This window comes from Arvicanthis niloticus, chromosome 8 (genome assembly GCF_011762505.2).
Source record: "Arvicanthis niloticus isolate mArvNil1 chromosome 8, mArvNil1.pat.X, whole genome shotgun sequence".
NCBI classification, from domain to species: domain Eukaryota; kingdom Metazoa; phylum Chordata; class Mammalia; order Rodentia; family Muridae; genus Arvicanthis; species Arvicanthis niloticus.
The window spans coordinates 17,991,078-18,013,372 of record NC_047665.1 but is presented as its reverse complement, the minus strand read 5'-3'; the positions used below and the strand labels follow the sequence as shown (position 1 = coordinate 18,013,372).

General features: G+C 45.1%; 1 protein-coding gene across 1 annotated transcript; it reads left to right on the top strand.

The window, feature by feature from the left end:
* Nucleotides 1-103: 103 nt before the first annotated feature.
* Mylip (myosin regulatory light chain interacting protein) lies at nt 104-21,127 on the top strand. The gene is made up of 7 exons (XM_034510580.1): nt 104-417; nt 1,516-1,706; nt 13,224-13,409; nt 14,767-14,964; nt 15,543-15,707; nt 17,357-17,777; nt 19,511-21,127. Exons 1-7 carry the CDS (start codon nt 331-333, stop codon nt 19,598-19,600), a joined length of 1,338 nt encoding a protein of 445 aa, XP_034366471.1. The 5' UTR covers nt 104-330; the 3' UTR covers nt 19,601-21,127.
* The last annotated feature ends 1,168 nt before the right edge of the window (nt 21,128-22,295 follow it).

Sequence of the window (22,295 nt, the reverse complement as noted above, 5' to 3'; positions counted from 1 at the left end):
TGGCTGGTGGAGCTAGGGAGGAGGGGAAAGCACGCCGTGATTGGCGGAGGCCGGCGCCGGAGGGGCGGGGCCTCTATAAAAGACGCGTGCCTGTAGCAGCGCAGGCAGTGGGGCTGTCGGAGTGGCGCGGCCGTGTAGCTCTCAGGAACTGGCTGTCGTGGGGGTGGCGGGGACGCGAGTGGCGGCTGCGTGGGGTGCAGGGCGGGTGGCTGCACAGCTGCACCTTCCTCGCGGAGCTCGGAGCCGACTTGGAGCAATTGCGGTGAGGCGACAGCCCCGGCGCACACCCGAGAAGAAGCGGCCGTGGCAGCGGTGGCGGCGGCCCCAACCATGCTGTGCTATGTGACGAGGCCGGACGCGGTGCTGATGGAGGTGGAGGTAGAGGCAAAAGCCAACGGCGAGGACTGTCTCAACCAGGTGAGGGCGGTGATCGGAAAGGGGATCCCTGCTTGTCCCGAGAAAGCCTCGGAGCTCGGGGATGCTCCTCGGGAGCAGGGCGACGTTGCAGCAGCGGCCCGTGGAGCGCTCCCGGGACGCCAGGCTCCAGCCTCCTCCTTCCCGCGAGCGTGTGTGTGTGTGTGGGGGGGGGGCGCATAGAGGACGCTTACGGTGGGGGATCCGGGGCCTGGAGACCAGGACACTGCAGGGAACATCCACCCTGTCCGCTAGCCTGGCACTTTTCTCTAAAGAAGGTGGCCCGGCACACCTGCCGCAGGTGTGTGTGATGCCTCCCGTGGAGTCCTTGCAAAGCCCGGCAGCGCCACCCGCGTCCCGGGATGAGGTGGCTGCAAACGGTCGCTGGCCCGGGGGTTCCCTAGCTGACCAGGTGGGGCCCGTGTCTGAAGCTGCTTCTCAGGACTGTTCACCTGACATTTCAGGCTCGCTAGGGATCCAGAGTATCCTAAGTAATTTGTGGTTCTGCAGGCCTGTCTCCTGCTTGGGGTCTTTACAGGTGTGTTTTATTAAGGGTGACTAAGGCTCTTAACGGTGTGTGCATAATGGATCTGGCAGACCCATTTTGACCCCTTGAAACACTGTGCCTTCGAGACCTGTCGACCTGAGCTGTTTGGAAAGCCGCTTGTAAAGCTTAGCTGACACTTGTGGCATGCTTCCTCAATGCGTTTGTGGTTTTGGAATCCAGATGGTTAAAACTGTCCAGATAATCAGCTGCCAAATCAGCTGTGCAGACGGTGCTGGTGGAGGGAATTCCAGCGATTGGAATGAGAAATAAAGCACCCTGTGGGTTCTTCTTCCTCAGCCTTTTGGGAAGTCTGTTTTGGGGGACTCCTTTCCCTGTGCAATTGGTCAGACCCTAGAAACAGTCAAGAAGAGCCAAGCCTCCATTGGAGGGCTGCGTTTTGACTTTGCTGTTACCTTAAAACCTTGTTTTTCCGGTCTACCAACGGGCATTGCAACAAGATAGAACTTTGGAAAAAGTCAGTTCCAGTCCTTCACACGGATGGAGCCCTTGGGTTTGCATTGCTCGTATCCCATACCTTTGGTTTTGTTTTTTAGGTGTGCAGGCGTTTGGGAATCATAGAAGTTGATTATTTTGGGCTGCAGTTCACGGGTAGCAAAGGTGAAAGCTTATGGCTGAATCTGAGAAACCGGATCTCGCAGCAGATGGATGGGCTGGCACCTTACCGGCTTAAACTGAGGGTCAAGTTCTTTGTGGAGCCTCATCTCATCTTACAGGAGCAGACAAGGTAAAGCAAGGCGGAAACAAACCAATGTCAAGTACACCTCTGATTCCATCCATTTAAAGGTAGCTATCATGCCCTCCCAGAGATGTTCCCTGGCAAATTTGACTGGGTTAGAGGAAGTTCAGGAGAAAATTAAATTCGTGTTTCAAAGCACAGTTGGCCTGGGTGGATTTTTTTAATGCTTGTTTTTTGTTGTTGTTGTTTTTTTTTTTTTTTCTTTTTCTGGTATTGTATAATATTAGTGGGAGAGCAGGGTTAACTTCTAACAAACAGAAAGAAAACCCGACACGACTTCCTGACAGCTTCATCTAATGCCCGCTAGTAACCCCGCCTCAGCAGTGTTATTACAGGTCACTGTAGACTGTTCTAACTGAAAGCAGGAAACAGTTCCTCTGGGTAACTTAAACTTGGTCAATCTTCAGCCTAGTGTCAGATTACAGTGTGTGTGTGTGTGTGTGTGTGTGTGTGTGTGTGTGTGTGTGTGTCTGTGTCTCTGTCTGGCCTCCTGCAGATTTTAAAACTTTTTTAAGTTTCACAAAAACTTAATAAAAGAACTCGTTGAAGGCCACTGTAAACTGAATTCCAGCCTACAGATATATTAAACATGATTGTTGGGCAGGAGGTTTTTCTTTTTCCTCCTTGTTAAACAGAGGGCCACCAACCATGGTAGACAACTGAAGCCTGTGGGTGTGGTCTCCCTTTTCAAACAAAAATACACACACACACACACAAACACCACACACACACAAACACACACACACACACACATTTCTCTCTGAGCTAACTGTAATACTTTTCTCAAATATGAACCCAAATAGGAAGGCAATGTTTAATATTTATCACCAAAATGCAAGCGACTACAGTGGCGTGTTGAAAAAAGGCAAATGATTGCTTTGAAAACCACAGCAAACTTTGGAGCCCAGCACCGATGTTTTCCATACTCCTGTGGCTTGGAAATGTGCCACGCATGTGAAAAATGCGATCCTGTAGATTTCAACTCCTAATGGAGAACAGGCCCCTCGGAGAGATTTTAACACACCAGTTTTTGTTTATTTATTAAACGAATGATGGAAACATTGAAACCTACCATGCATTTGCATTTGGAGTGTCCACTTTGCCTTGCTGTGGCCTTTTAAAGGTTGAGAGAGATTTTGTTTATGAAGGAAACTGGCATAATATATTTTTACTGTTTCTGAAAATACCTTACGAATATCCATGTAAAGGCATGCTTACAGATGCTGAACTGTCTCTGTTAACCACAAGAGGCTCTGTCCTTTTGGAAACATTTACTCTGTGTCTGTGTGTACTTGTGTACGTGTGGAGGTGAGAGGACAACTTTCAGAGAAGCTTGTTCTCTCCTTCTACTGGGTGGGACCCGGAGACTGAACTATGGTTGTCAGGCTCAGCAGCAAACATCTGAGCCATCTCACTGGTCCATAGAGAGACAGACAGACAGATAGACAGATGGACGGACAGATGAGCAGACCTACAGAACTGGTTTGTGAAACCTTCCTTAGTTCAGTAAATGGAAAAAAAATATACATGACCCAGTATTTGTGTGTGTGTGTGTGTGTGTGTGTGTGTAGCAGTCACATTGTGATGCCACAGTGATTTCAGGGTTTCCAGGTGCAACCCAATTCTAGTGACACAAATTTATTTTTGAAATCGGCTAAAAGTTGAGGAAACAAATAACTTCATTTAAGTAGTAGAAGGATAATAGCAAATAAACCATATCAGGAATGCCATGCTTTATGACTGACTATGAGGTGGTTTCTACTGCGATGAGCTCTCCTGTAATTAGGTCAAAACCTATGATCAAATCTACTTTATTCATATAAGAAAGAGACGTTTGTGAGTGAGTACTTGAATCAGATTTCCTACATTGGGTTTTTTCGCTATTGACTCAGTGGTCTTTGGCTCTTGGGATTTATATTTAATGACACTCCAAGTATGTACCTTCCTGGCCCAACTAGGATATTTCGGCTGATGTGCTTTCCTTCTAAGAGACCCCATGGAATGGTTACTGTAAGCTCGGCTGGATAGGAGGTTTGTAACCCCAGCTCCTTGGGAGGTAGAGGAGCAGAGATTTTGAGGCCCATCCTGCTGGGTTACAGTGTGTGTCCAAGTCTAGTCTAAGAACTTAGCGAACATCTGTGTCAAACTAAAACATAAACTGAGAGCTGAGAACACAGTAGTGCCTGTCTGACTTGCCCAGAGTTCCTCTTCTGAATAAAGAAGCAAGGGAGGTGGGGTGGGGTTGGGGCCTGCGTGGGACAGGGGAAGATTTTTGAGTTATATTTATTATTTTGGTGAATTTTGCACAGTTTTGTGGAGTTATCCAAAATATAAAACCTTTAAGAAAATGCCTAAGGTTGATGGCCAGGCTGCTTTAATGTCTTCATAAAGTAATATCTACTTTGTGTTTGTAGCCTTTAATTGGGATGTCAAAAATTGTGCTAGGTCTAATTTCATATTTTTTAATTATTTATTTTAAGTGTGTGGGTGTTTCGTCTGCATGGTACTAAAGAACAAAACTATTTTTCTTTAGTGTTATATTAGCAAACGAAAAAAGAAAAAGAAAAGAAAAAAGAAAACTCACACACACACACACCCAAGCCTGTAGACAATCTTTGATGTTCCATTGTTGGCAATAAGATATTCATGTTAAATGGTATGGTTCTACACTAGAGCTGTTTGTGTAGTGAGTGAACAGAGCTTTGACAATTCAGTCTTAAAAGATGGCTTTACTGAGGCAAGCCATGAGGCTGCATTCACTGTACTGAGGGTATCTGGGTACTTCAGTAAGAGGAGATGGCTGGGCACAGTTGCCCTCTGCAGACCACTAGGCAGCAAGCTCGTAGCAAAGCTGGCTTAATGTGGAGGGGTGGTTAATATACTGCTTAGTATCAGACCAGGCAGGCTGCCAAGAGGGGTGTAGGCAAGAAGGCCTAGGTCCCATTGGGAGACTCTAGGATCCAGGAAGATGCCATCTTTCTGAAGAGGTGCACTGGCTTGGTTCAGGTATTACCATAGATTGGTAGATCGGGCTAATCTGGTTTTGGGTTTAATCTTTCACTTGGAGCCCCTACCGGATTCTTCCATTTGCTCTTGAATGGAGGGCCTGGAGAGGAGGGTCTTGCTCAGCCGGCTGGCACAGACTAGAGATGGAGACAGCAGGTATTTTCAGCAGATGTTTGCCATGCTGTGGATTGAAATGAAAAGCGAAACAAATTAATGCGTTCTGGAAGTAAATCTGAAATAATAATCATCTTTGTAGAGACTCATGCCTTTCGGGAGCTCTCAGTTCTTCACGATGAATTTTGCTAACGTTTTCAAAACCAGAGATTAGGGAAGTGTCCATTTCATCCCCCACAGTGGAGACTATACCATCCCCTGCTGGCAGGGGCTTTGTGTTTCTCCTGGCTTGGCCACATTTCCAGAGCTCTGTGGTCTGTTAGGGATAGTTCAGTTTACTTAAAGTTAACTAACATCTGGAATTTTTCTCGCCAGAAAACAGCCCCAGTACATAAAACTCCATGAGCATTGAACTGAACGTTCAGAAAAATGCCCTTATCTTGGACATGGCATCTCCTCAAGAGTTCTGTGTGTTGGGGCAGCAAGGATCTAACCTCCCCAATTCCTAACCCCTGCTCACCACTTTCTAGCATGGCCTGGGAGACTGCATTCTCCCAAGACATCATCTGTCTTTCTTTTAGAGCATGAATGTGCTTCTAACGTTCTAGCTACTTATGTTCATAGCCAGTCACTCCAATAATGTAAATTCCAACCAAACTGATCAGCACCATAGCCTCAGAATCTAGTAAGCATGCACTGTGTAGATACCTTGTTAATCAATAAATTAAGAATTTACAAGTGCAGGGAGCTGGAGATGTCTCAGTGGTTTAGAACACTGTTGCTCTTGCAGAGGACCCAGATTTGATTCCCAGCAACCACACAGTGGCTCACAGCCCCCTAAGCTCAATTTCCAGGGACCCAACCCCACTTTCTGGCTCTGAGGGCACCAGCCATGCACATAAAATAAAAAATAAATAAAGTCTCAAAACAAAACCCAAGAAAGCTCACAAAGCCAAAAGCCACAGAAAAACACAAAGCAATTGGGATGTGGTCATTTCAAACCAACCCTGGTCCAGTCAGACTAGTCCTAGACAGGGTCTCGAAGTCATGTTCAAAGTCTTGCTTAACATCATTTTGGGTGAAGGTTGCTTACATAATTTACCTCTGCATGATTAAGGATGAGTGCATTCTGCACGGAATTGCATTGCAGACTCTGCGTGTCTGTTACGGAGGCTCGTGTTGCTAATACAGGGGTCCATGTATGTTCTTTACACTGTATGTGGAGTATAGCAGAATCAGCCTCCCTCTCCCATCCCCACTCTCCCTGTCTCCTTTTCTCTTCCCTCCACTCTGTTTTTATTTGCCAAAATATAAAATAGGACCCAGGAAAGTTAAACAAACAAAAAGTAAAAGCATATATTTATAGTATTCCCCTCAAAATTATTCATTGACTTTCTGAATTCTACTTAAAGTTTTCCTCTTTGCCACATCTAAGTGTTTGCATTGCTGTGTGGTGTTTATTTTGAGAATCTGAGTACTTCTGGCCCATACAAAGAGCATTTCTTAAAAATGGTATTTCACAGATTCATTTTCTATGTGCTAGAAGCATGTTATGTATGTATATATGTATGTATATATGTATGTATGTGAGTGTGCAGGTGCACATGTCCACGCATGTGCATGCAAAGGCCAGAGATTGTCAACTTGCTCACACAGACACCTATTGCCACGGGTAAGGACATTCTTTAGAAGTGCAGACTTCTGTGCCTTCAAGTTACAGTATTCTGGCACAGGCTGCCATCTCTCTTGGGGCTGGTAGCCTTCCTGTGGCCCTCCTCATATCTTAATTGCTGTAGGGCCTAAGGAGGAACGTCTTTAAGAGTGGTTCCATTCGGGGCTTGAAAAAGATCCCCATAAGCCCACGTAGAGACCTGACTTAGTAACTCTCTGATAGTCATCTGCCTCCGTGATGTAGGCCCGATGGTCTGACATGGCTGGAGCTCTTCACTGGCATTCCAAACCTGAGCCCTGGTGTTATTTTCTCAGCCTCTCGAAATGTTTCAAACATCGAGGAAAATTGAGGGGTTTTATCATGAACACTCAAGTAGTGCGCCCCCCACCCCCAGAACTTACTATTAAGTTTAATATGCCTACTTTGTTATATAGTTAATCATTTATTGTTTCCTCCAACCATCCATCAACTGGATTCCCTTTCTCTTTGAGTTAACATTTGCATAGGACAAAACATATAAACCCTAATTATATCTCTTAATGAGATTCGATGTGTGCATGTTTAAACAACACCTCTGCTGAGGTTAAGGACAGTGACAGCATCTACTATCTTAGGAAGTCCCTCATCTGTCTGTAGCCCGTGTGCAAACACTGCCCACTGTAACTACTGACTGCTGTCAGCCTTATGGGTTTCCACTATGCTGTGCCTGTTTAGGTTGATGCACGGGGAGTCTTCCAGTAAGTTCTGCTTAATGTCTGCCTTCTTTTATCCATCATAGCTTTTTATGAGATCCACTCATACTCTTGTATATAGTTGTTACTTCTGCTTTCTATGTGGTTTGCTTTTGTGCTGGGGATTGAGAGAGGCCTTGAGTGGTCTAGGTTAGTACTCTGAGCTAAGTACAGCCTGCTTTGTTTCTCTCTACCTCCGGACAGTATTCTGTACTGTTTGTTGATCCACTGTCCTGGCGGTGAGTTCCCTTTGTCCATGAATAAAGCTGCTATGAACATTCTAATACAAGCCTTTTTTTTTTTTTTTTTCTCGTAGACACATGTGTTTTCATTTTCCTTGAGTAAATACCTGAGAATACAATAGCTGGGTCCTATGATTGTCTAGTTGTATAAGTTACTGCCAGACCTTTCCCCCACAGCATCTGTACTGTTCCGTTCTCCCACTCCCACAAAGAATGCAAGGAAGCCGAGTGTCTCACGGCCCTGCCAGCCTTCTGGTGCATACATGGTGGTAGAGTGTTGTGGTTTTAATTTGCATCTCTCTGATGATTAATGATATCTGTCAGATTGTCATGTGCTTCCTGGCCTTTCCTGCATCTCCTTTGGTGAAATGTCCAAGTCCCCCGTTTTGATCACTTGCCTTTTGCTCTTGAGCTGTCCACATTCCTTTTGTATCCTAGATACCAGTTCATTGTAAAATCTGAGGTTTATAAATATGTTTCTCCTTTGCCTTTTGGTGAGTAGGAGTTTTTCATTTTAGTGAGACTTAGTTTATTCTTTTTTTTTTTCCTGGAGTTTATTCAGTACATTCTGAAAAGCCTGTCTCCCCCTAGCCATGAAGGTACTCCTAGGTTTAGTTCTCAAGCCAGTATGGTTTTCCGTGTAGGACTGTGCTCCATCCTGAACTAATTTTGTTTTATGAGAATGTTACTCGATTTAAGACAAAAAAAAAAAAAAAAAAAAAAAAAAAAAAAAAAAAAAAAACTCCCGTAGCAATTCCTGTTTCCATTTGGTCGTCCTTAAATATAACTTGGCAGTCGGAGTTTGGTTTAAAATAAACCGATGCGGTTAAGTGACTCACTGGACAGAGATGGGACGCTTGATTGTACCGGGGCTGCCTGAGGTGAGTGGCCATCCAGACAATACCTCCCGTGCATATGCTTCAGGGGGAATTATGGTTCAGTTATTGGTAACCATGTTTTTGAAAACAGCTACTTAGCCATTCTAAAGCCGTGCTAGATTTACTGCTTACAGTCTGAACATGAGGCTGAATCTAGTTCTCAAAAGCTCTTCAAGGTGGCGTAACTGGCAAGGTTCCTGGGGAGGCTGTGGCCAACAGTAGCCATTTTAGTTACCTTTTCGTTGCCATGACCAAGGCAATTGAGTAAAGAAACATTTAGTTTGGGGGCACACAATTCCACAATCCCATGACCTTCGCAGCAGGGAGCATGGCCGTCGGCAGACAGGCATGGCCCTGGAGCAATAGCTAATAACTTAACATGCTGATCCAGGAGGTAGAGAGAGAGAAGAAGGGGTTGATTACTGGGAATGACATAGGCTTTTGAAACCTCAAAGCATATTCTCAGTGAGGCATCTTCTCCTAATCCTTCCCCAACGGTTCCTCCAACTGAGGACCAAATGTTCAAACTCAGGAGCCCATGAGGGCCGTTCTCATCTAAAGCATCCCAGTGATCTATACAGGAGCTTCCTTCCACTTGGCTTCTGGAAAGTTCTGTTATGACTACTAGAGGATTTTTCTATGAGATTGTTGGTCATCAGACAAGAGTCTTCTGATCGCGACTTTCCAGATAAATGGTTCTTGGTATTCCTTAACACCATGAAAAGGCACAGCTTTTATTGTTTATAGATTAAAAAACAATTAACCTTATGTGTATGAGTGTTTGCCTGCATGTATGTATATATGTATATATGTGCACCACATGCATGCTTAGTGCCCATAGATCTAATCCCTGGTCCTCTGCAAGAGCAACAAGAGCTCTTAACGGCTGAGCCATCTCTCCAGCCCCTGTAAAGGCAAAGGTTTTAAAAGAGAAACTGATGGAGAATTTTGAAGCAAAACTATATTGAGTATGTGCTTTATGGCTATTCAAGATGGCTTAGTAGGTAAAGGTGCTTGGTATCAACTTGGCCCGAGTTCAGTCTCTGAAGACAGCATAGTGGAAGGAGAAAATTGACTCCCATAGGTTGCCCTTTGACCTCCAAAAATGCACTGTGGCACTCACCCACAGATATACAATAAGTGAATACATAATTGTAATTTTAAAAGATGCTTCTTTTTCAAAATTAAAATTTGATGTCTTAAATTTCGCCCCATTTTTAAATTTTATTTTACTTTGTGTTTTGCCTACATGTATGTAACTGGGCACCACATGAGTGCCATTGCCCATGCTATACGATGGCATCAGATCCCCTAGATCTGGAGTTATAGGTGGCTATTAGCCACCATGTGAGCACTGAGAATTCAACCTGGGTCCTTTGAAAGACCTGCCAGTGCTCTTAGGCGCTGAGGCATGTCTCCAGCCCCTCACCCTATTTGTATAGCATGTGTGAATTCATTTGTACCTACAGTGTCAACACGTGACTTAGCTAAGAATAATACACCCTGGGCCCCACAGTGTGGTCCATATACTAAAAAGATACCCAATTTCTTAGTAACTGGGTAAAGCTTTAAAAATTCATTTCTAAGTGTAATCCTAGGACGCATAGGCTTGTGTTCATAAACATTTGCTTAAGACAAAGCAGGGATTTTTTTCAAAGCCTTTCTTTTGTGTGTGGTTCCTTGTTGTAAACGATATGGAAGGAGAAAGTTATCCACTTGTGAGAGATACTTTTAAAAACTATTCTCTACAGGCCTGACTTCTTTGACTACATCTGCTTGTTTTGATATTATTGGTAACCTTTGGTCACTTTCATTAAGAAAAGGAAAGAAATGAGGAAAAGAAAGAAAGAGTAAGGGGTGGAATCAGGAGGGAAGATGATAGTTTCCAAGCCAGATGGTTAAGGTGGGAAGCTAATGAGTCCTCAACTCAAAGCCACTCACAAATCCTGAGCCCTCCTGAATTCCCTGTTGGAAACCTGCCTTTGAGCACCACCATCCTCCCTCTTGGAAGGAGCACACTGATAGATCTTTGATAGTTCCTCAGAGTTGGTGACATTGGCTACCCCTGTTCCGTTACACTGGTACCTGGACCCTTGTCACCCAGAGACCCGCCTGTGCCTGGAGTCTTTGATATGTTCATTTCCTCCAAAGACTGTGGGTTCCATCATCAACAACAACAAAACCCAACAACTATCAGACATGTCCATCCCATAACCCCAGTGTGGGGCGGGCATGGAGGCAGGGTGTAAGCACTCTTTATTCACTTGAAAGGTGACCATAAAGCCATGAAAACTGCAACATGCAGAAAGAGGCCTGCAGAAGAGGAGGAGGAGTGGGGGGGGGGGGGGGGGATGGGAGTGGGAGGAGGAGTGCCTGTGCCTGCTGGATGATGCTGAACACAGTTCAGTCTCAACTGGCTGGAGACCACCAGTGTGTCCCACACCCATGCCTTTGTTCCAGTTCTCAGCCACTCCTGGGGAAGGGTGGGCATTGCTCTAGGCTCTTAGCCACCTGTTTACGATGGGTTACCATTTCTTTGCTTTGCTTTTGGCAGCTATCCCTCCAGAAGTAGGCGTAGAGAGTTTGGAAAAAGAAATTGAATAAATTTGAAAAGTCGTCTTTGGCAGCTCTCAGTACTGTTTAATAAAGCAGGAAGCAGTTTCAAACTTTATGCTAGGAAAATAAGTCGAAAGAGACCTTTACGTTCACAGTCATTAAATCGAGAAGGCTCAGTTTGTGGTGCTAATCTTAAAATCTTTTGGCACATGGTGTCTTCTTGAATATAAGCATAGATTCCAGCTTTAGGGCCCAGAAAACATACCCTGGTTGAACAGGCAGATGTATGTTAAGATTCCATTTTCCCTGTGAGCAACACCAGCATTTTGAGAATTTTAGACCTGCATCTTCCTCTTCTTCCTCCTCTCCCTCCTCCTCCTCTTCTTCTTCCTCTTCCTCCTCTTCCTCCTTCTTCTCCTCCTCCCCCCTTTGAAGACAGTGTCTCACTATGTAAACCAGGCTAGCCTGGAACTCATAGAATTCTACCTGTTTCTGCTTTCAGAGTTAAGGGTGTGGAATACCACACAGGCTATCTGTAGAGCTATTTTAAAAGCAGTTTATTTTTCCTGTGGAAATTCCTTTGCCCCAGCAGGGCCCCTTTCTCGGTGCAGCAGTATGGAAGAAATACTCTAAAGACAACCAGATGTCTGTGTTAATAAAAACTGTGTCTGTTCTCTTTGAATGCTACTATGCATCTTACAGTGGTTTCTTCTTGGGGGCTTGGAGCATAGAAAAACTTGAAACCTTTAAGAACATTTTATCATTTTAAACTTTGTCATCACTGAAAATGCAAAAAGATTGAACTGATTATTTCTTAGTTTAGAAAGACAAATGGTTCTTGTCAGCCTGGTAGTTTGAGATTCTCAACACAGTCCCTTGCATTTGTCACCTCTCTTGTCCTAAGTCCTCTTCTTACCTTTCTCATGCTAGCCCCTTGAATGACAAACTCAGGCATGCAGCAAAGGCGGAAGCAGAGTTGACAACTGGGACAGTGAGAAGCTTATTCGGGGTTCAGAGCCTCACCAATGGCTGGAATTCATTATTGTGCCTTTAAGCACATGGGAGAGACTACCACGAATCATCAAAGAGACAAAGTTTATCCTCTGGCTTCTGTGGGGACTCAGATAACCTTTTCAGAATTTTGGACAATAAAAACAATCTCTGAATTTTCAGAAGTTTCTGTGGCATGCCTACCTTGTAGTGGATGTAGAGTGGGATGTTGTGTGTGCTAAGGGTAGGCTCGAGTAGAGCAACCCTGGGGATGGACTATAAAATACACACAAACGCATGGTGCTTTACTCGGATTTATGGAGTGCTCTGATGTTAGAGGCAATTAAGCCAGCCCAGGTGCAGCTAGGGAAAGAAACTAGATGTTATAACTTGTTATATAACGTAACCAGGAAATAAGCGGGCTGTACACAAGGCAGATCAAAAGGTGACTAAGTGGAAGGACAAGGCAGAAGGCCATCAAGGGCAGGTTGCTGCAAGGCCGGATCTTCCAAGTAGAGGCATGGTTCCTATCCAGAGCACAGCAACAGGAGGTGTGGTCAGAGTCAGCTGCTAGGGAAGCCTCGCTTTCACCCATCAGCCATCCCTGGGAAGGACTTGAGCAGAAAGATGGAGCATTTTCACGGGAAGCAATGACAGCAAGCAGCTTGGAAGGTGGGCTCTCTGCAGGGAAAAGGGGCCCTGGGGTCACAAAAACTCTTGCCACTTCTAAGCTGGGAGTAAGACCAAGGAGGCCCAGAAGGCAAGAATAGACTGCGTCTGGAGAATTCTGAGAGGTGGGGCTGGGGAAAAGGCTCAGAGAGAACTGCTTGACTGGCAAGCATAAGGACCTTAGTTCAATCCCTACCACCCATTAAAGAGTGCCTTTAAAACATTATAATGCTAACTTGCTCCATTTCTACAACTTAAGTTTTTCTGACATCTTATTTACTGCTTTGAAGAGGGAGCATGCCACGCTACACACTTAGAAGTCAGAAGACAAAGGGTGGGGAGTCTCCTTGCGCTCACTTCCAGGGCCCAGGGAATAGAGCCAAGGTCTTCAGCCCTGGCTGCATGGTCCCTCATCCACTGAGCCATCCCTCCATACCTGCTCTCTTTGCTTAAAAAAAAGAAAGTGATTGACTGTAAAATTGCAAAGCTAGTTGAGCTTGTTTGGTTGTTTTCTGCAGCACTGGGGATAAAACTTGGGTCCTTGCATACACTGTACGGATTGCTGTATCTTGAGCCACACCCCAGCCCAGCCGGTGGCCTCAGATACTGTTATCCCAAGCCTCAACCATTCTCTCCTTCTCTTGCAGGCATATCTTTTTCTTGCACATTAAAGAGTCCCTCTTGGCAGGCCACCTCCAGTGCTCCCCAGAGCAGGCAGTAGATCTTAGTGCCCTCCTGGCGCAGACCAAATTCGGAGACTACAACCAGAACACCGCCCAATACAGCTATGAGGATCTGTGTGAGAAGGAGCTCTCCAGCTCCACTTTGAACAGGTGAGGCCGCTGCCGCCTGAGGCTAAGCATGCTTGTTCACACCCGCAGACTTGATAAGAATCAGGAAAAGGCCTGGTGGTGTCCTGATGGAGTTTGAGAGGCAGAGCCCAGGGCATTGCCCGGTTTATCCAGTCATTTTCAGAAGATTCATGTGCCTTTTAATTGAGAAACTTAACTAACACAAAACTGCCCACACAGATAAATGCCCTTATATGAAATACCATAAATAACAAGGATCTCAAAAGTGCCTGACCTTTTAAATATGCAAATCTCCTCCAATAGAAGTCTAGCATGTTTATTGGTGTTTGCTTTGTCCAGGCAAGAATTACAGCAAGCAGCCTAACATAGGTGGCTGGCTCAGTTACCTGTTCCTGTGTAACAAGCTAATGCCCGACTCTGCAGCTTAAAACAACAGACATTATCTGATGATGCTTGGGCAGGGACACAGCTGTGGCTTGGAGGCAGACCAAGCCCCAGAGATCTGAATCACCTAAAAGCCCAACTGTGGGAGAGGCCTCTGGGCCCACAAGACTCCTGTAGCTTCTTTGCCAGCCTCCTTCTTATGCCACCTGATCTCGGGGCTCTTTCATGGTATGGTAGCTGGTTCACCCAGTGTAAATGGTCTAAGAGCAAGAGAGAAGAGCCAGGAAAGAAATCAGACCCCGAGGACTCAATCTCAGAAGTGAGTTTTATGCCAGGTCTTCCACCATTTTCTGTTCATTAGAAGCCAGTCATTAATCCAGACCACACTCAAGGGAGGTCTACACTGGGAGGCCAGATCACCAAAGACCACAGGAGAGACAGCCTTGTCACAACAGAGAATATAGAACTATGTTCTCAATTGCCAATAATGTAATCAGGCCCCTGTGGTGCTTGCTATCAGAAAGCTTGTGAAGTCTGTGTAGATAAACATATGAGGGGATCTAGCTTACATGTTTGTCTTATGTGTATGTTTAGAGATTTTCCATAATTCTTTTCCCAAATGATGCGTTCTCACTATTTGTTGAGATCTTTTTAAAAGTAAGTGTGTGTGTGTGTGTGTGTGTGTGTGTGTGTGTAAGACAGCTGGTGTGAGTGAGCGCCTTCCTTCTACCTCGTGTGTCCCAGACATCAAACTCAGGCTTGGAGAGAGCACCCTTACCCATGAGCAATCTCACTGGCCCCAGAGTGGAGCTCTCAAGTGTGTCTTACAAGTATTTCACAGTGAATTCGATTAGTAAATGAAACAGGCAAGTGTCATCTGGTGCTTTTGTGGTTCGTAAATGACCACATCCCTATCATTCGCTTGTGGAAGTTCACAGCTTTAAGGAAGTTGTAAATTGATCTGTGTAACCACGTGCCGTTGCGTGCCCCACAGCATTGTTGCGAAGCATAAGGAGCTGGAGGGCATCAGCCAGGCTTCTGCAGAGTACCAGGTTCTGCAGATCGTGTCAGCCATGGAGAACTATGGCATAGAGTGGCATGCCGTGAGGGACAGCGAAGGACAGAAGCTCCTCATTGGGGTTGGACCTGAAGGCATCTCAATCTGTAAAGAGGACTTTAGCCCTATTAACAGGTAACCCGAGTCTCCAATACACATTCATATACATATATACATGCATATATGCATACATACATTCCTACAGTCCTAAGCATGTATATCCAGGTAACCCAAGTCTTCAATACACATTCATATATACATGTGTACATGTATACATTCATAGAATTCTAAGCATGTATATTCACCTGTTGCTTTTTTTTTGAAAATAGAAAATGGGCAGAGATTCACCAGACACCTCTATGAATAAAGTGATTCGTTTTTAATTAATTCATTAATTGCATTCAGAATTATTGTTTTTCATAAGGTACTCAGGCCATAAACCTGTGTCTGCTTCTGCATACATGTGTGCATGTGCGCACACACACACACACACACACACACACCACATACACACATACATGAGACTACTCAAGCACCTGTTTCCACACCACAACTGCTCGTCCTGCTCAGGCTCAGTGCTTAGCCTCATCACAGAGTTCACCAGGCTGAGTGTCTGGCTCCCTGCGGGATCACAGGCTGCCCTGTAAGCCAGGTCAGCACCATGCTGAGTTCTCCCTTCTGAACTTGCTCACTTTTCTCCTCCTGCCTTTCAGGATAGCTTATCCTGTGGTGCAGATGGCCACCCAGTCAGGAAAGAATGTCTACTTGACCGTCACCAAGGAGTCTGGCAACAGCATCGTGCTCCTGTTTAAAATGGTCAGCACCAGAGCAGCCAGTGGGCTCTATCGAGCCATCACCGAAACACACGCATTCTACAGGCGCGTACCACCATGTGTCTCCTAAGCTTAGGTCACAGCATAGTGTGCTTGGGTGGCTGGCAGGTTTCTGTGATTTCTCCTAGCCTTGAGTCCACAAGACTTGTACAGAATAAGGGAGAATAGCTACTCTGAATACCTCAATTTGCAGAACTAGTGGAGCCCTTAGCAGCACAGAATTGCGTGTGCCTGTGCTTTACTTACAGTCTCCCACCTAATTTCCTCCCAAACCACCTCCCAGCACCAGCCCAGGGGTTGGGCATGTTCTGCCAAGGTGGCATCCTTTCCCAGAACAGTGGCACAGGTCTCTCCCTGCTGAGAAAGACCCTATCCTGAGCTCTTACTCCTTAAACAATCCGGATACTTATTAAATTGAATTTAATCTGACTTGGTGTTTTTTGAGACTAAATCTCACTGTGTGTCCAAAGCTCACCTGGAATTCACTATATACCTCAGGCTGGCCTCAAGCTTAAAACTGCAATCCTCCAGCCTTGGCTTCCCGACTGCTGGGATTGCCTACATGGACCATTACACCTGGCCACGGTGAAGATTTTTAAATAACACTGCAGACTCTAGAGGGTGCTTTTCAAGCTGAGTTGTGATTAGGTTCCTACTTCAAAAAAAAAAAATTAAAGCCAAAAATGTAGTTGGTAGGAAGCCTTCAAATGTTTTGTGTTAAAGTCGACTACAGAGCAGAACAGAAAGTGTGTAGACATGCTTAACATGAAAGCCACGACTTCAAAGGACAAATGTCCCTTTGCTTCCACAAGCTGCTGGGTGGCAGCTCACAGCCCCGGGGAGCTGGGGTGTCTCATCTCCATATTTACAGCTGCTTCCTTGAAAGTATTTGGAGACCCCCGAGAAGCACAGGGGTAAAGTCACCGAGCTACCGAGCATATCAAATGAAAAGTTACCCTCAGATATGCACAAAAGAATATTAACTGTCGTGGTGAGGGAGGGGTGCAGCTCCATCCGTGGAGTGGCGGCCTGACATGCATGAGGCTCCACATGGACTGAGCATGATGTACATGTATGTAATCCCAGCAGCACCCGGGAGGTAGGAGCAGGAGGATCAGGAGGTCCAAGTCGTCCTTGGCAGCATAGTTCAAGACCAGCTTGTGTCACATGAGACCTTATCTCAAGCGGAGAAAAAAAAAAAAAAAGCTGGGTATGGTGGCATATGTCTTTAATCACAGCACTCAAGGGACAGAGGCAGAGGGGTCTCTATGGGTTAAAAGCCATCCTGTTCTACGTGGGGAGTTTCAGGATCTACATAGTGAGATCTTGTCTCAACAAAATAACAACAACAGTATTGAATGTCCTTTAAGCCAGGCATGGTGGCACACAACTGCGATTCCAGCAAGCGGGACTGTAATTTTCAGGCCAGCTTGGGGTCCATTATCTCAAAAAGCAAATAAGTAGGGAGGTAGGTGGATAGTAGACAGATGTACTATCTAGATGATGGGTAGATGACAGTAGGTAATAGAAGATAGATTGATAGATGGATGATCTAGATAAGAGAGAGACGAGATAGAGTACCAAATGTCTGTTGATATACTGTTTTTATTGATAGCAGCATCTGATAGTCTGAAATATAAAGCGCCCTAGGCTTTTCAATACTAAGTCAGATGTTCACTCTCCCTTATGTTCAGGTGTGACACAGTCACCAGCGCCGTCATGATGCAGTACAGTCGTGACTTGAAGGGCCACTTGGCATCTCTGTTTCTGAATGAAAACATTAACCTTGGTAAGAAATATGTCTTCGACATCAAAAGAACATCCAAAGAGGTCTATGACCATGCCAGGAGGGCTCTGTACAACGCCGGGGTTGTGGACCTTGTCTCGAGAAACGACCAGAGCCCTCCCGGCTCGCCTCTGAAGTCCTCGGACAGCAGCATGAGCTGCGGCAGCTGCGAGGGCCTCAGCTGCCAGCAGACCCGCCTGCTGCAGGAGAAGCTGCGCAAGCTGAAGGAAGCCATGCTGTGCATGGTGTGCTGCGAGAGGGAGATCAACTCTACCTTCTGCCCTTGTGGCCACACTGTGTGCTGTGAGGGCTGTGCAGCCCAGCTGCAGGTAAGGACTCATGCTCCTGCCCGTTTGGGGTCCAGTAGGTATGTGGTACCTGTGCAATACCCATCTCCACTTGGAGAGGCCTTTGGGGTCAGTGACTCACATCACTGCACCCTTTAGAAACATGCCCATCAGCACACTCTCGCCACTATTTGGTTTTGGATATGAGGTCCAGACCGATGAATTAATGCATCTTGAACATAAACCAAGAATCAGAATCCAGTCTTGCTTCTTCCATTTTTTTGTTGCCTCCTGATTTCTGGTACCACTTACTAGGAATAGCTGTAGTTTTTGCCCAAAATTCAAGCTAAAGAATACATACATTTTTGGATTATTGTTATTGGTGACTTATTTACCGTAGGTATTTGTGATTAATTTATCTTTTTTATATTTGCATTTTTGTGTGTGTGTGTGTGTGTGTGTGTGTGTGTGTGTGTGTGTGTGTGTGTGCGTGCACATGTACCATAGTGCACACATGGAGGTCAGAGGACAATCTGCAGGAGTCAATTTTTTCTTTCTACCATGTAGTTCTGGGAATCAAAATTGGGTTGTCATACTTGGTGGCAAGCACCCTTACCCACTGAGCAATCTCACCAGCCCCTTAATTTCCTTTAATAACTGCTGATACTTTTAGAGGTCTCTTCTATTGGCTGTTACTTGCTAGCAAGTCAAACTCATTTTCATAGGAAAAATAAAAGCAACTCATATATAGCATTTCTCCTTCTTGGACCTTACATTTCCTCATACAGTAAATTTTTACTTGGTTTCACCTCCCGAAAGTTTCTGCTAAATGTCACTGTGGGTGACAACCTTGCATGTCACCTAGGCCTCACAAGCTACAATTACAGAGCTAACCTTAGGATTGAACAGTAGCTCAAGACACCTGTGCCTTCCCAGAACACAGCCTGTGCTAACGCCAGGAGGGGTTCCCCTCCAGAGTCCTGGCTTATCCTTTCCTGCCCATGGATTCTGACTCTGTTGACTGTTTGCCTAATAGCCAATGAAGGGTGTGTGCTAGCCAAAAAGACACTAGAGGCTTGTTGCCCCTGGCTACAAGGGCATCTACCCACTGACACTGACCCCAAGATAGTTGAGCCAAGGTCTATCTACAGACATATCTTCAACACGGTGGCCAGAGGTGTAGTGACCTCCTATATGCTTGACTCCAGCCTGGACAGAAGGAAGGCTGAAGCTAACAGAAGGGCTGGGACAATGGCTTGACTAGTAAACTCTCTGCTCTGCATTGCAGGGCGCAGGGACCTGAATTCAGCCCCAAGAATCCGTCTAGTTAAAAACTAGCTGTGTGGGAGGGGTTCAGAGGTTGGAACAGTTGCAGGAATTCTTAATCCTAGTGTTAGGAGGTAGAGACAAGAACCCCAGGGCTCACATACCAGCCAGACTAGCTTAACCAGTATTCTCTATGTGAGAGACCCTGTCTCCAGAAAGAGGGTGAAGACTCTGAGAACCAACACATGAGGATGACCACAGGTGTGCACGCGCATAAACACACACACACAGAGTCATGCACATTTTTATAGAAAATATAATTTTCTTCAGTGGATGTCTTTTCCTAACACTCACTGTTAGTCTTTATAGAGTAGAAATATTCAAGCCCATTCCAGAGTACCTGAAAGCTTAGAACTGGATCACAATGGCATCTTATCTAGAAAACTGACTGTTGGGGTTAAACAAAGCTGAACTCCCAGGTCCGTAACCAGCAGTGGCTTCTTTTCCAGTCATGTCCGGTCTGCAGGTCACGTGTGGAACATGTTCAGCACGTCTACCTGCCCACCCACACCAGTCTTCTCAATCTGACTGTCATCTAACTCGTCCTGCGCTTACTGGACAAGCCATGTCCCCACAAGCTGCAGAGTTGTAAACTATGAGAAGAATAACTTTGTGAAGAGATATCTCACTCTCAACACCCATCTGCCATGAGACATTTTCAGAAACAAAGAAGAAAGGAAAAGCAAGGATGCCACCACGCCTCTTCCCTGAGTAGAAGCAAGAGCCCCCGTGGCAACCAGGACGAGCTCTTGGACATGGACACATTCCTTGGACTTTGTATTTCTGTTTTTGTTTTTTTGTTTTGTTTTGTTTTGTTTTTTAAAATAATCAAGTAAAGGAGTAGATAAAATTGTCTTTGTCAGTCAGTCAGGTGGCAACATGGCCCAACAGTGGGCACCTTTTAGGAAATGATGTCATAAGTCTCCTTCACTTTTCCCGAGGCAGTAGATTTTGTAAGAGTTTTAAGGTTTTTTTTGGTATGGTCATGGAGCGCTGAACATTTTTAATAGGAAATTTTTTTTTTCTTAAAGAAATAGTCCTCACTACAAAGTCATTTCCGTCTTTATAACTCATTCAAGAACAACTGGAAAGCTGGCAGACTGAAAAAGCCATCCTGTAACTTCTCAAGGGTTGACAGCAATGTTGTCAGATTGGAACTTGTCTGGCTGAAAGCCAACAGGTAACTCACCGTGGGTGACTTCCTTCCTAGCCCTTCTGTCTCCCTCACTCCTCACCCCACGCCTTTCACTGAGAAAAATGCTACCAGTTTGGTTAAAAGACATACATGGCATAGAGAAGCACTCCCTGGGCTTTGAGATTGGAAAGCGAGAGTGGCTTCCTTAGAAGGAAAAAGCTAAGAGAGAGAGAGAGAGAGAGAGAGAGAGAGAGAGAGAGAGAGAGAGAGAGAGAGAGACCGACCCAGTGTGCCCAGTGGTTCTTTACTTCCCCATGTACTCCCTGCCGCTGCACCCATGGGTGTCGTCTTGCTTGAAGATCAAACTTTCTAAAGCCTTATAGGTTTCTGGATAGTGTCTTTTCCTGTAGGTCTTATTTCCCTTTGTTCATGTCTTCCTAAGTCAGTGCTTCCGTATTCATTGTACTGCCCCCTCAGGCTTCCAGAGATGGGGCTACTTCATTATGTTTCCATGTTCTTAATCCTGTCTTCATCCCCCACTTGGGCATTTTGGAAGCTAGTGAGCTAGGGGGTTTTCTAGGGTGTCAAGAAACCTAGCTGACCTCATTGGGTGCAATACTAGCTAAGTTAAAGCTAGAAACCTACACTGTCACTTTACTGAGATTTCTGAGTCTACGTTTCATATTGCCTTAATGTAGCAGTAATGTGTTTATGCATTTGTTTCTTTGCACAGACATTTTGTCAGATATTAAAACTCTACTTTTTTATGGCACATATTAGCATATAAGCCTTTATTCCAAGAGGTATTTATTTTTTCACTTGTAAAAAAAATAATGTTTCCACATTAAAAAAAAAAAACAACAACTCTGTTCTATCCTAGAGGACTTCTGTCTTTTATACACAGGATAATAAAGACTTTAAAGCAAACTGAGCATTTGTGTTCTCGTGGTCATTGTCACTTAAGCCGTTTTTGCAGTTGAGTGAACACTAACCTCGAGGTCGGGAGATTTAAGATTTTAAGGTGTCTTCATGGAGAGGATCTGCCTAGCTCTTCTTTCATCTGACTTTGGACATACAAGGTTTGAAGGTAGGTGAATATGGTGCTGTGACAGACATGGCGGACAGAAGAGATAGCTTGGGGAGGAGAGAAGCAAGATGGCTCACCCATCCAGTAAAAGTGCTCGCTACACAAGTCTGATTACCTGAGTGCTGATCCCTGGAACCCACATGAAGAGGAAGAGAAAACAGCCAACTTAACGAAGTTGTCCTATGAAGGCCACACACGGGGCTCACAGGGCTGAGTCATAGCAGAGACATACTGTGGTGTCCTAGACTGCCTTCCTACAGTGCCTCTGCATGCAACTGCTGGGCCTTAATGGTCTTTTGTGCTGGTATGTGCTCATCTGTTTTAAAGATGCTTTGTGTGGTAGAGAATATTATAAACTATCTCTATCAGATACCTTTAAAATTGGGAGACAGACCCCAACACAGCCTCCCATTGGTTTCTAGGAATCAGTTCACTTATTCAATGTATTTATCAGACACCAACTAAATGGTTAACGAGTCCTAGAACTTTAAAAAAAAAAAAAAAAAAGGTAGTCAAAACCACAATTTATCACATACCCAAAGCAGCAGAATATCAGTGTCTTTGTGATTTACAACATGTAGTGCCTGTGACATGAATGGGTGCTTCTGTATGGGTGTTAAATGATGTTCAGATTTGTATGCATGGTAGTCTCAGAATGATAACCAGGACGGATGGGTGGATGCCTGACAGGTCAACAAATAACATTGCTTGTACTCTATGGGCCAGGAACTTCTTAAGCTTAGCAACCAGCATGAAGCCCCATGTATTACTTAGTATTCCAGAAGCATAAAGGATGACACACTGTTGAGCATAGATACTGATTACCTCTGCTTAGGGCTCAAGGTAAATATACTTCAGAAAAGGACCTTTGAACACAATTTTCATTCTGTAGTTGCGAAAAGACCACAAGGCCTCTGTCAAGACTTCAGTGCAGCCTGTGAGTCTTGCCCATGCTCAACTGTCAGTGCAGTGGTAAGAACTTAGGCTCTGAAGGAATGTGCGGCATGGGGAA